We start from the raw sequence: 14,059 nt of genomic DNA, 5'->3' as shown, positions 1-14,059 counted from the left end.
TCTATCTATCTTTAATCTATCTATCTATCTATCTTTAATCTATCTATCTTTAATCTATCTATCTATCTTTAATCTATCTATCTTTAATCTATCTATCTATCTATCTATCTATAGATGATAGACATACACGTGGTCTGTCACGTCATACATCGTACATGTTGTCTCTACATGCCCTATAAAGGTTACTCCCTATCTTCTCCTAGCAGTCATCGACCTCCCTATCTCTTTCTCTCTCTCCCTATATATATATAGATAGATAGATATATACATATATAAGAAACATGTAGACTAACCATATACATATGTATATATATATATATATATATATATGTGTTTAGTGTAGGTGTTTCTTTGGAGCGAAGAAAGAAAGTACAGGAGGTCATGATGGTCGAATAAAGATATATAGATGGATATATTATAGATCAATAGATAGATAGATAGATTAGAGATAGAAAGATAGATAGATTAAAGATAGACAGATAGATTAAAGATAGATAGATAGATAGATGAAAGATAGATAGATAGCATCTCAGTAGATAAAGATCTCATGCTCTCCTGTAAAGGTCTTCTTGAAGCGAAGGAACGATTCAAAATCTTCAACAAAATTTATTTCATTAATTAAATCTCTCTTTCTTTCATTCCTTTTTGCCGCTTCGAGATTTTCTTCTTTTTTCTTCTTCCATCTTCACTCTCATTCTTATCCACTCCTTAGCTTTCCTTCATCTTTCTATTCTTTCTTTTTCTCTTACACCCCTCCCTGTCTCATGTCTTGTCTGTCTCCTCGTCTCTCTCCTTTCTCTACGTCACATACCTTCTTTCATCTCCCTCTTCTCCTCCTCCTCTTCCTCCTCTCATCTTTCTTTCTTTCTTTTTAGGACATCTGTAGCTATTCTTCGTGTTGAAGTTTCGCGGTCTGCGTATGGAAAGAGAGAATATGCTGTCCCTCCACGTTCAATTCTCAACCAGGCCTTGACTCTTCTCTTTTCACGTCAGCTCGATGGAGATTCCATTGTCGTTGTATCGACACATATCACCCAAGACACTCGATTCAGCTTCATCAGAAAGAAGAAAGCGAAGGCGTCGATCTCCCTCATAACAGGTCTACGGCCGTCTCCCCGTCTTATAGGAAACGGCGTCGTTCTTTCAGATATACGAAGTAAAGCAGGAGGGGAGAATCGAAGCACAAGAAGTATTTTAACAAGCCTCGTGCAATACATCGCATCGAACTTTTTGCCCCAGAATCTCATTCGCTTCAAGAGTCAGCTAGAAGGAAGAGTCTTCTATCTCCAGCTTCTAACGGTTAAAGAAGGGCACAAGAAAGAAAAAGAGAGTGAAAAGAACTCTAGTCAGGGGGGGTTTCTCTTCTCTTCTTCCTCCTCTTGAGGAGGTCAAGAGAGAGAAGAAGATCAAGATGATGATAATGACAGAGAGAGGAGATAGAGAGATAGAGATACGTTGTATGTGTACAGAGAGAGAGATGTGGAAGTAGTCAAGAGATACGACCAATGAGAGAAAGACAGAAAGGTAGAAGGATAGGAAGAAAGAAAGAAAGGATAGAGAAAGAGAAGAGAAGAGAAGACAATCGAGAGAGAGGAGAGGGGGGGATAGAGAGATACATGTGTCATGGGAGAAGTATGTAGGTTCTATACACCTGTGTGCCTCACAGGAAAGAGATATACATATCTCTCTGTGTATGCATACGTAGAGCTCGTTTGCATATGTATATGTGGATATATAAATATATATATATATATCTATGTATAGATGTGGTTTGTTGAGATTACCAAGCTACTAATTATACAGGTGCGTCTATAGATCTATCTCTCTCTCTGTATATGTGCACATATATATATTAGTGGAATAAGCGAAAGAAGAGGAAGACAGAAGCGTGTGAAGAAAGGAGCTTTGCTTAGGTTGAAGAGACGAAGAAGAAAAGGAAGAAAAAAGGAAGGAAGAAGATCTCTGACCATAGGGGACAGAGCAAAGAAAGAAGTCTAGATAGATGGAGAGATGAAAGATAGCTAGATAAAGAAAAATGAGTAAGCCGTGGATTGGTCGAAAGAGCAGAATGGGTAAGAGAAGTAAGAGAAGAGGTTTGCTTTCTTTCATGTGAAGTCAATCAGGTTTATTTTCTTTTTCGCCTCTTGGGTATTTTTCTTCCTCTCTCTTTTTCTTTCTTGTCTTTCTTTCTTTCTCTCCTTCCACATACATCTTCATGTGTACATACACCTCACGACAATCACCCCGAGTATCACTCACCTTCCTATCTTCACTCATATGTGTACATAACATGTATATATATATATATATATATAAACACTGAGTATATAAATATATATGTATACAGATATATATATATATATATATATGTATTTATATACTCATGTAAGTATATATGTATATAGATATATACATACAGATGTGTAGATATTGAGTGAGGGATTAATTGGGTAGGAATTTCTTTGTATGGTTCAAGTGTATGTAAATGTTGTTGCATGCAACAATAATAGGGAAGGTGCCCCAAGCAGAAGAAGCGGAAATAGAAGAGAAAGCGAGGTGTAAAGAAACTTTTTCTTTCTTCTCTTCATCTTTTTGTGCTTCTGTCGTTTCATTGTATGCATCTGAGGAAAGATATGATTGATGGATCAAGAGAGAGATCGACAAATCAATCGATCGATCCTAGATAGATAATTAGATAGATAGTGTGTGTGGGTGGATGGTATTGTCTAGATCGAGCGTTCTTTTCTTTCTTTGTGAAGTTCTTCTTTTTCGTGATGAATGTAGAAGAGGAAAAGAGCAAGAAGAGAGACCAATTGACTTTCCTCTTTCTTTAGAGCCGTGCTGAAAGAAAGAGACTTTGTCGAGAAGAGGAGAAGAAAAGAAGAAAGATTGTCTTTTGAAGAGTACGTAAAAAGACTTTTATCGAGCTAGGGGTTCGATAGTAATTCGTGTCTAAAGAGAGGACAAGGGACGGAGAGGAAGTTTCTATCCGGATAGATAGATTCTTAGTAGTACTAGTAGTAGTAGTCCTAGTTAGTGTAAGGAAGGAAGTCTTTTCATTCTTCTTCTTATTGGTGTCCCTTGCATGCAGAGTAACATGCATGCGTTTGTATGGGTAGTGTCGATACACCCCGGACAAAGCAGAAGAAAAGAGAGAGTAGTTAATGAATGATTCGACGGATGGCTCAACGGCCCGCCCTTCTAGTCACTTATTGAAGATGAACGATCGATGGTGGTCGAGAGGAGAGAAATAAGAAGAAAGGTCCTTCTCGTGGTGTATCTCTCTTTCGTGTCTTTCCGATGAAGGGGGGAGTCCCATTTTCTTTCTTCTTTTTCTTTTTCTTGTCAGTTTGTTTCTTGTTCATGAATTTCTTTTCTTCCTTGGAAGGCCTCGCCCCTTGGTGTCTCTCCTCCCCGATCGTCCTCGGGACTTTGTTTTGCGTTCGTACAATGTCTCCCAATTCCATGACGAAGTTGTTCGCAATACTTTTTGGTAAAATTTCCTCTTCTTTTCTTTCCTTCTTTCTCTCTTCTTTCCTTCTCTAAAGACCTCTGACGAGGTTAGGAAGAAAGGAGGAATTGTGGAAGAGAGAAATCTTTCTTCCTCTTCGAGTGAAGAAACGGAAAATTCACGAGCGAGGGGGGAAGAGATACGAAAGGAATGACTAGACACGTCTACACATTATATGTCTGAGTATATAGGTAGAAGATAGATGACTTAGAGACTGAGAGGTATCTATCTCTTCTATCTTCCTCTTTGGACTTCCCGCAAAGACATCTCGATCAAAGGGCTGCTGCTGACCTAATCCTCTTCTCTCCTCAGCGATGTATTTCAATCTAAAAAAGAACAAGCTGGTTTGTGCCTAGCTAGCTAGCTAGCCAGGAGTCATATTAGCTATTAGCGGCATGATAGAGGATACATACCTAACCTTCTGTAGATGTACGGCGTGTGTCAACGCTTTCATCGCTAAGTTTCATTCAATCGATCTTTGATCTATCCATCTACCTATCTATCTTTAATCTATCTTTCTATCTTTGATCTGTCTATCTATCTATCTTTGATCTCTCTATATAGCTAAATGAGTGGGAGAATCGAATTGGACTGGCAACGGGGCGGTCCCTTCCTTTCTTCAGGACGAGAGAGAGAGAAAGACAAGCACAGGAAGTCTACTGAGGACTCACTCCATCTATCTTTCTTCTACCGATCTATCTACCTGCCGTCAATCTCTTGTCTATCGGTCTATCTCCGTTGTACTTATCTCCATATATCTATCTTTAATCTATCTTCAACCTATCTATCTATCTATCTTAATTCTATCTATGTTAATGCGTGTGTCTGCATGTCTGCTGGCACTGAGGTGAGGCTAAAGGGAGAAGACGAGTGGAATAGAGCCTGCGTCAAGAAAGGTAAAAGAGACAGGGTACACTTTTTCTCGATATTTCAGAGAAAAGAAAGAGAGGGAGAAGAAGAAGTTTATGTCGATGAAAAGAGCGAAGAAAAAAAGGACAGAAGAGCTGATAAAGGCGAGAATATGAAAGAGTTAGAGAGGGGTAGGGACCTCTTTGTCAGCACGAGGGTCGTTAATCTTCTCTTTTGATGGAGACCGACGGCCTGCAAGGAAAAGAGAGAGAGAAAAAAAAAAGACCAGAAGAAGAACCATACGAAATAGCAAGAAAACAATCATGAGGTGTATATACACCACAACACCTTCACGTCTTCAGCTCCATAGTCAACGAGACATAGATTTTTAACGAATCCCATGCACATGATAGATACACACATACATATGCATAAACATATCTCTCTATATCTATATCTATATATCCATATCTATATATCTATATCTATTTGTAGAGAGAGAAATGCAGATACATAGAGAAGAGTGTTTAGAGAGGCGCGTCAGTCAAGATAGAAGAGAAAGAAAGAGAAAGACTAGAGGCGCTTCCTCACTTACATAAAATGGATCGGTTTGTCTAGGCATGTCAGCGACTCTTCATTCTTCTTCTTCCTCTTTCGTTCTGGAAGAAGAAAAAGAAGAAGAAGAACTCCGACTATCTCCTGCAACGTCACCGCCATCATCTTGACTCTTCTTCTTCTTCTTGTCATCCTCCTCGTCATGCTGGAAACTTCTCCTTCTCCTATCCGTATAGAGACTAGATGAATTGTCCCTACTATGACTACTACTATAGGCAACTATCGCCTCGTTCTCCCCACTCCCCTTCTCTCCTCCCGCCCTCGCAAGATAAGAAGAAGAAGACGAAAGAGAAGCTCCTGTCGATACAGCATCATTATCATCCTTCTTCTTCTTCTTCTTGGTCTTCTGCTGAGAATTCGCGGTAGGGTCCTTTTTCTGAGAAGAGAGCAAATGACTCCCACCCCTACCACTACTGCCGCGGCTCGAACCCCCGCACTTGCTACTCGCCGTCCCCTGCTGAAGAAGAAGAGAAGGAAGAGAAGAAGGAGGAGGAGGGGGAGGAGATTTGTACAGAGAAGAGGCAGAGGTGAGTTTTAAATTGTTCTTTGAGACTTCTCTCACGGGGTGCTGAGAATGACGATGTGTATCGAGAGAAACAATTCGGCAGTAGACCAACAGTCCAGACCATCTTAGCATGCGAAACTTTGAATCGAATAAAGATATCCAACGGACCCTAGCACACAACACAAGACAAGAAGAAGAAGAAGAAAAAAAACACACATAAAAAGAAAGAGAGAAAGAAAAGAAAAGAAAAGAAAAAACAGAGAAAGACACATTCAAAAGGAATCCAACCATTTACACACAAATGAAAGATGCCGATACACTATATATACATATATACATATATATATATATCCATACATCTGTATGTCTCTACATGTTGCAGTGTATGTATGTGTTTGACTGAGTCATTCGTTTCTTGCTAGAGTCTTCTTACATTTCCTCTAGTCTCTCGTAGGCCGTATGCTTTTGATGTCTGGATGAATACGACAGGTATATGTATGTACAAATATGTATGAAGATGTGTGTATGCCTTTATGTATGGAGAAGAAGTACATGTAGGGTGTATATGTGTATATGCCACCTACAGAGGTGTGTGACACTACACTCTCTTTTGAGGAGAAAAGGCGAAACAAAGATGGCGGATATCTCCATCTATAATACCTCTATCTCTATCACTCTGTATATACGTCCATAGAGATAGAAGGAGATGTATGAAGAAGAAGTTCAGGATACAGGAGATGTCGTAAGCTTTTCTAGAAAGAAAAGAGCTAGAGTCTTCCCAAATGGAATGACAGACCCACAAAAAACACCCTCAGAAATCTATCCCCAGACAAGAGAGAGAATTAAACGCATGCAAACACCCCCCTACATAGATAAGCAATACACAACAAGTCCACTAGGACCAACGAGAGAAAAGAAGCATCTTCACTCATCTCTCTCTCTCTATCTTTCTCTCTTTCATTGTGTGTTCTCTCTCCAAAATAAGTCTCTATCTGTCACTCTTTCTCTCTCTTTAGATACGTGTTGCAATCTTGACTCCTCTTCGTTCTACTGTGAGAGAGATGGAGATAGATAGAGAAAACATGTCTTATTCAATTTGCCTGTGTAGTTTCCCTTGCAACGCATGCAAGTTTAGAGATGGGGAGATCCATTAGTAGATGTAGTATCTATCTCTCTACTCTTCTATCAACTCTGCGAGCTCTTTGCTGTAGTGACTCTGTCTCGCCTGAGACCCCACCTAACTCCTACTACTACTACTTCTACTGCTCCTACAAAGAAACTGCCTTTACGTCTTCCTATCTTGAATCTAGAAAGAGATCTATGTCTAAGCATACACCTCTCTCTCTCTCCCTCTCTCTTTCCCTATGTGTCTATATGAACGCGTGTCTTTTAACGTTTGAAACAGATCGACTGAAGACAGATAGATAGATAGTGAGACAGACTGAAGATCCACAGAGACACATATTGAAGAGACATACATAGATTAAAGAGAGATAGGTAGATAGATAGACAGACAGACAAAAGAGAGATCGGGGTGCATACCCTTGTCGTATAGCGTGGAGAGGAAAGGCCGCTGCGGCTAGGAATTCGCTTCGTACTGAATCGGCTGACTTGACTTTGAACAGAATTAGACATAAAGACGGAAAGTAGACAAAACACTCAAATGTAGATTCCCCACACGACCACCTACAACGCAACAGAAACAAAGAAAGACAGAAAGAAAGAAAGAAGAAAAAGACAGGAGGATGAAAGATTGAAATAGACAGGTGAGTAGAGAGGTAGATTAGAGATAGGGAGACAGAGAATGAAGAAGAAGAAGAGAAGGAGACGATGAGGGAGTTGAGGGGGAGAGACAAAAGTGTGGTGGAGGTGTGTATGTATGCTTCCACAGGGCGTGGAGACAGGAGGGAGCCTCTCATGGAAAGAAAGATAAGAGAAACTAAGAAAGAAAGACTTCTCTCCGATATTCAGTCAGTACATACATATGTATAGACACAAGTTCTCATACATGGAGGCATATACATTAATGTACATATATACATGTGTCTAGATAGAGAGATGTATATACGGCAAGAAGAGGATGTCAAGTGTATACGGGAATCCCCATGTGCTTTCACGCCGAGGAGAAGGTCTTTCATGAAGTATGTACGATACAGATCATTAGAGAGAGAGAGAGAAGGAATGCAACAGCAACTAGCTCGATTTGGAGGTGTAGATACAGAGACACACAGACCTTTATAGAGGATACATGCTATATGCAATTTCTGCATAATACAGAAAACGTCTATACATCTCCACCCCTGAATAAGCAACCTACTCTCTATACACGCGGACAGACATACGATAGAAGTACACCTATCTTTCATCTTACGTCTATCTTAAATCTATCCACCCGTCTTTAATCTAGCTACCTCTCTATATACTCAAAGATGCATATACATATATATATATATAGAGAGAGAGAGAGAGAAACAAATTTGGATTATAGAGAGAAGAGGCATGGAAGAAGGAGAGCCAAGAGCGGTGGAAATTGTCAAATATGAAACAAGGGCAGAAGAAGAAAATCTTAAGGTGCAGAGGCTGCTAAACCGAATGTCACCGCGCCAGGACATACATGGAAGATGCGATGAATGCTGTCTCTGTTAAGGATGGAAAAAGAAGACAAGGTGAAGAAAAAAGAAGAGAAAGAGATAGAAGAAGAGAAAGAAAGCAGCAGACTTACCTTGGATTGAAGCCATTGTTCATGACCGTGGGAGTTCTGAAAGCACGTGTATCCTCTTTATAGTGAGAAACGAAAAGTACAAAAAACAGAAAGGCAAAATCTATCTATCCACACATACTGGGGTGTACATACAGCACACACATGGTGATAAGCATCATGCATGCATGCATGCATATATCGATGTCTCTACATAGAGCCTTTGGGGAGTTGAACTCTTTCGCCTCCTATCAATCCGCGAAGATTTCGAACGACCATCTTTTCTCGATAAGAGTGATGCTGTACATCCCCCATGAACAAGTATTTCCTTCTCTAGTCGGGAGAAAAGTGTGAAAGTGAAAGATGAAGCGAAAAAAGGGAGAAAGGCAAGAAGAAAGAAAGATAAACTGATTAAAGAGAGAGAGATACGTAGACAGATCGACTAAAGATAGAGAGACACGTAAGAGACAGAGATAGACGGATGAGGAGTTGGGAGGTCTTTTCTTACCTTTAATGCCGTGTAGAGAGACGGATACAAAGGGACAGGAGAGATCTGAGGAAGAAGAGGAAGAACCCCTCTTCTTTCGATTTGTAAACTTTTGCATGGTAGAGGATCCCTTCTTCCACGCATCCGGCAAAGGCCGAGGTAACTGATGAGCCGACAAAATCTACAAAGAGAAAAGAAAGAAAAAAAAGAAAAAGAAAGAAAAACGGGTCGCAGAGAGGTTTGGTGAGGTGTATGTACACCCACCCCAGCCGTCCCTTCTGAAGAAGAGAGAAAAAGACAGACAGAACGTCAATCTCTTTCTTTTCTTTTTCTTCTTCATCTTTGGAATGCTATCTATGATTCACATCTTTCTTGATCTTCAGAAGAAAACTCTAAAAAGAGACCGCACAACATTCTTCTTCTTCCTGTTTAGAGTTACCTTCTCATGAGAAGCGAAAGTGGCCGAGAGTTGAAGAAAGGAGTCTACTAATGAAGAAGACAAGAAGAAGAAGAAGGAAAAGAAGCACACTCTAAAGACAAGAGATCTCTCTTCTTCTTCTTCTTCTCCTTCTCTTAAGATAAGATAGAGACACAACAGGCATCCATACACTAGGAAGAAGTCTCTCAGAAAAGACCTTCCCCAGACAGAAGAAAGAAGAATAGATACAAAGATAGAGATACGGAAAGAAAGAGAGGGACAGGAAAAGAAGCTTGTTTCGTGCCTTCTTTCTTTCTTTCTCTTTCTTTCTTTTTCTTTCTTTGTTTCTTTCTTTGACTACCTTGATCGTGAGATGTATGGGCCTATCATCGCCAGGCGGGTGGGGGCGTCTTGGAGACTCTTCAGAATCGAGACGTGAAGAAGAAGAAGTGCCACAAGGAGAATGTAAGAAGTTGAAAGGATCGACAAGATGTGGAGAGGTGGGAATGAAAGGCTTCGAAGGCAATCGAAGAATCGACGGCTTCAAAACATATCCACTCGACGCCCCGCCGTTCTCCAAAAATCTGCAAGACACACAAAGACAGATAAACCGAAAGAGAGAGAGGAACAGCCAGACAGAAAGAAGATACAGAGACAGAGAGAAAGACGGAGGGAGACAGAGAGAGAAAGAGAGAGATACAACAGAAAAAGAGAGACAGAGGAATGGGAGAGAGGAAGAAAGTGAAAGGCCTTTCTCGAGAAAAAGAGAGAGAGAGAGAAAAGTAACGAAGAGAAAATAGACAGAAGAAGGAGGGGAAGTGACTTCTCTCTCTTCCAGGAGATAGATTCCATACAGCACACAAGAATACTATGTCATCCATCCATATATACCTCATCGTCTATACAAAGACACATCTCTCTAGATCTATCAACCTATCTCTGGGTATATGTATATCACATATATATATATATTGGAACTTCTTTTTTTCTTTATATGTTTAGGGTTTGTGCCTGTGTATGTATCTCTCCGATGGGTGTACATACACCAGGACCTCCTGTAGCATGAAGAAAAGGCAGAGACAGAAGGGGAGAATCCATACGAAACCTCTCATTCATGGAGCAAAAGAAGAAGTAAAATGGAGCTGCACGTCAGGCGAAAGAAATAAGGAAGGAAAGAAAGAAGGGCATGACAGAGGGAAAGAACGATGCAACGTCCTCATCATCTTCTTTTTCTTTTTCTTCTGCCTCTTGTTTCTTTCTTTCTTTCTTTTTCGTATGGCTGATACCTTCCTTCATTAAGAATCGTTGGGTTGCCTAGAGACTGGAGATTTAAGGCGACAATTTGCGATCCAAAGAGCCACGGAATGACTGGAGAAAAATTACTACTCGCCAACCTTGTCCCTACACAAGCACAAGAAGAAGAAGCAAAGACAGACACACGCACTGTCTCTCCAACGAAGACGAAAAGAAAAAGAAGAAGACGAAGAGGAGAAGAAGAAGAGAGAAGAAGAAGCCAGACATGGAGAGAAAGAAGACATATCAGACAGCTAGACAAAGAATACAAGAAGAAGAGAGAGAGAAACAGGCCTCCTCTCTATCTCCAATCTCCCCTCTATTCATACAACATATACCCACACCGATCACCCATACCTATCTACCCTGGATAAAGACGTGCCGATAGACATCTGTTGACACGTGTCTATCTATATCTATATATGCATGGATAGAGGTAGACTAAAGATAGATGGAGAGAGAGAGAAAGATGATAGATTGAAGATACATAGATGGGTAGATAAGCGGAGGACACTTATTCTCTATACGATTGACGGGACAAAGTTTTCTCTCGAATTCCATGAATGCCTGCCCCTCCTATCTGTCTTTGATCTACCGAATTCTCTCTCTCTCAGTTTACGTTAGTCTGTCTATCTATCTCTCTATCGACCTATCTCTATTCTTTCTATCTCTCTACCTATCTCAAATTAACAAGAAGAAGACGTTTTGACAGGCCAGATTTCCTACCTCGTAGAAGTTCTCATTGAAAATTCCCTCTAGTATCGCTCTTATGAACGAGTGAAAGATGAAGAAGACGAAAAGAGATCGAACCACGAAAGGTAGAAAGTGGTGGGCGCGCATGCATGCACGTGAAGAAGAACAAAAGAAACGCGTTGCTCATGCGATAGACATGCGAAAAAAGAAAGAATGGAAAAAGACAGAAAGACACACAAATCTATATAATATATATCTGATAAGAATGATGAGAGAGCGAAAGTATGTCTATTGAAGAATACAAATAAGAAGAAGAAGAAAGATCCAAAAGAAGAGAGCGGGTCGGCGGTAAGATAAAAAGCAAACCTTCTACATTTCCTCCTCCTCTTCTTTCTTCTCTTCTTCTTCTTTCTCTTTTCTTCTTCTTTCTCTTTCTCTTTTCTTCTTCTTGTTCTTCTTTTTGTCTTTACCTGCGGGGTAGACGCGTGTAAGGAATTTCTGATTAAAGGCGGCAAACTCGTAGGGAAAGTTCCTCGCAAATCGAAGGAGCCTCGACTCCGGCATACTCGATATATCCAACGCTACGAAAAGAATAAAAAGAACAACAAGAAGAAGAAGAGCCAAGAATCTACACACCCCCAAAAGTCACAAGGTGATAGACAAAAAGAAAGAAAGAAAAAGAGAAAGAAAAGAGAAAGAGAGAGAGTTGAATGGAAAAAGATCTTGTATGTGTGTGAGAGAGAGACCTTTCTAACTTTTTGGAGGTTCTTCCCCCTTTAGAAATAGAAGAAGAGAAAGAAAAAGAAGGAAAGTTCAGCACTACTCGTATTAGCAGTGACGATAAGAATAGAGGCAACTGACTAAGCTGTACCTGACGATGATACTGATGTATATACACTGCAACTACCACTACTACTACTACCCATCATTCTACACTCTTCTACAAAATCTTCACCTATCTATCTTTCTTTAATCTATCTATCTATCTATCTATCTTTAATCTATCTATCTCTAGAGATTCTTCAGAGTCACCTTTCACGTGAAAAGGAGCAACTGCTGCAGGAAGGCTGAGAATGCATGTCTTCTAATCCCCTGCGCCACCCCACACATATATATACACATGTAGAGACAGTATATATACATATATAGAGATACATAGATATATCTATGAAGCTATCTATCGATATTTGTATGTAACGAATGAAGGGAGGGAGAAGGAAGGAAGCGCCGTATTCTGACGATGAAGATGAGGAAGGACAACAGCATGGCCACTAGGTGTAGTCATACTAGGGCTACTACTACTACTACTAGGAGTAGAAGTCCTAGTAGTAGTAGTATGAATAGTAGTACTACTACTACTTCTCCTATTACTACTACTACTATTGTAGAAAGAGGAAGAAGAAGAGGACGTTCATCCACGTGAGGTGTATTGTGATGCGATTCTTGAAGACTTAAAAAGAGAGAAAAAGAAAGAAAGAAAGAAAGAAGAGAGAATGAAGAAGAAGTGAGGAGAAAGCATCATGACTGAAACAGATCCTTCCACTCTTTTTTCTTCTTCTTCTTCTTTTTCGAAGAGACAAAATGAAGTTAGGCAGATTATCGTAAGACTCCATCTATGAACGAATGAATGAATGCGAGACTGTGTGTTTCTTTTTGCCTTCTTTAGTCTTACGATTTCTAGGTTGATCGAAAGCCTTCAGCTTCCTCCCACGCATGGCTATCTTATTGTAATACTACAGGAATAATAGCAACAATAAGAGCACACACACACACATTCACATACATGCATGTGCATGCATATATTCATAGATAACGAGGTGTACATACACCTGAGACACGAGACGGAGGAGGACGAGGATGATTAAGAAAACGAAGCAAAGAAAAAGATGATAAAGATCACGAAGAAGAAAGAAAACAAAGAAAGAAAGAAAGAAAAGAAAGAAAGAAAGGTTGTTTATGTTCATCTTTCGAGAGAGGAGAGAAGTTGAAAGTGTCGAGAGAGGTAGGAGAATGAAGAAGAGCAGCATGAAGAAAAGAAGAAGAAACGGAAAGACAGATAAAGAGAACCCTTCAACAAGATGAAGAAGAAATAAAAGGGAGAAGAAGACATCCCGCTGCACTCTAGAGGAAGGTCGAGTCAAGAAGAAGAGCTTTCTCTCATAAGCAGAACACGAAAACGACCTATCAGCAAAAGAAGAAAAAGTAGGCGAAGAAAGATGAAAGAGAGAATCAAAAGAAAGAGAGACAAAGTATCAACCAATGAATGAAGGAACGAATGAGTTTGACAAGTATACCACAACACGTACGCCCTACTGCACGCATATACTACTACTAGTAATAGAGGAACCCTTATCTCTCCTAATCAACACAGCTCTTTCTTTTCTTTTTTTCTTTCTCTTTCTCTACTGAGATGTAAAAGATACAACAAAGTGTAGATATCCCTCCCTCCTCTATCTCTCTAAACACAACCCCCATGTATACGGAACTACCTATCAGCCATCTCTCTATCTATATACATATATATATATATATATATATCTGTATATGTATATATATATATCTGTATATATAGACCCGTTGGGGTGCAACTTCTCCCTCCCCCTTCACTGCCAGGTATAAACTCAATCCATCATCCATACATACATGTCTATAGAGACATACACACATACATATACATATATAGATGGATAGCTGGATGAATAGTCTATCTATATCTACACAGATAAGAGACGAGCAGCATGAGACAAAGCTACGTCTGAAGTCAAAACACATGTATTCTCCTCGTATTTCTTTGTCTCTTCTCTTTCTTTCTGGGTGATGTGTCGAGAAGAAGAATCTTCTTATGACGAGGATTAGGATTTCGAGAATGATGATGTTTAAGGCAATCTCCCTTACAGGTTTGAGTGTCTCATTTTTCAAGTCTCCTTGCTGCTGTGCGCCACCTGCAGGAAAAGGATTGTTTAGCTCTCCCCCCCCGCCACCTGTAGTAG

At 40.0% G+C, this 14,059-nt stretch overlaps 3 protein-coding genes across 3 annotated transcripts; 2 read left to right on the top strand and 1 right to left on the bottom strand.

The window, feature by feature from the left end:
- Window positions 1-768: 768 nt before the first annotated feature.
- CSUI_001827 (uncharacterized protein) lies at window positions 769-2,287 on the top strand (the record flags this gene model as incomplete). Its single annotated transcript, XM_068062030.1, has 1 exon — window positions 769-2,287. A coding segment is annotated over one exon (615 nt), but the record flags the coding sequence as incomplete, so codon positions are not given.
- Window positions 2,288-2,382: 95 nt separating this feature from the next.
- CSUI_001826 (uncharacterized protein) lies at window positions 2,383-3,494 on the top strand (the record flags this gene model as incomplete). The annotated part of the gene is made up of 1 exon (XM_068062029.1): window positions 2,383-3,494. A coding segment is annotated over exon 1 (192 nt), but the record flags the coding sequence as incomplete, so codon positions are not given.
- Window positions 3,495-4,418: 924 nt separating this feature from the next.
- Window positions 4,419-14,057, bottom strand: CSUI_001825 (phosphoinositide phospholipase piplc). Its single transcript, XM_068062028.1, has 10 exons — window positions 13,965-14,057; window positions 12,742-12,802; window positions 11,540-11,650; window positions 10,370-10,484; window positions 9,445-9,667; window positions 8,687-8,846; window positions 8,203-8,257; window positions 7,023-7,166; window positions 4,956-5,649; window positions 4,419-4,612 (listed from the first exon to the last, which is right to left on the bottom strand). Exons 2-9 carry the CDS (start codon window positions 12,782-12,784, stop codon window positions 4,995-4,997), a joined length of 1,506 nt encoding a protein of 501 aa, XP_067925994.1. The 5' UTR covers window positions 12,785-12,802; window positions 13,965-14,057; the 3' UTR covers window positions 4,419-4,612; window positions 4,956-4,994.
- Between the last annotated feature and the right edge of the window lie 2 nt (window positions 14,058-14,059).

This window comes from Cystoisospora suis, assembly GCF_002600585.1.
Source record: "Cystoisospora suis strain Wien I chromosome Unknown contig_738, whole genome shotgun sequence".
Lineage (NCBI taxonomy): Eukaryota > Apicomplexa > Conoidasida > Eucoccidiorida > Sarcocystidae > Cystoisospora > Cystoisospora suis.
The sequence above is the reverse complement of the archived record's forward strand: the minus strand, read 5'-3'. Positions and strand labels throughout refer to the sequence as shown.

Bases quoted from the DNA above. Each gene is read 5' to 3' on its own strand.
- CSUI_001825 (XM_068062028.1), bottom strand. From the start codon at position 12,784: ATGCGTGGGAGGAAGCTGAAGGCTTTCGATCAACCTAGAAATC. The intron at 7,167-8,202 runs GTAAGTCTGCTG...GTTGCGTTGTAG, and splicing joins AACAATGGCTTCAATCCAAG to GTGGTCGTGTGGGGAATCTA. The intron at 5,650-7,022 runs GTATGCACCCCG...GTTGTGTGCTAG, and splicing joins CTCCACGCTATACGACAAGG to GGTCCGTTGGATATCTTTAT.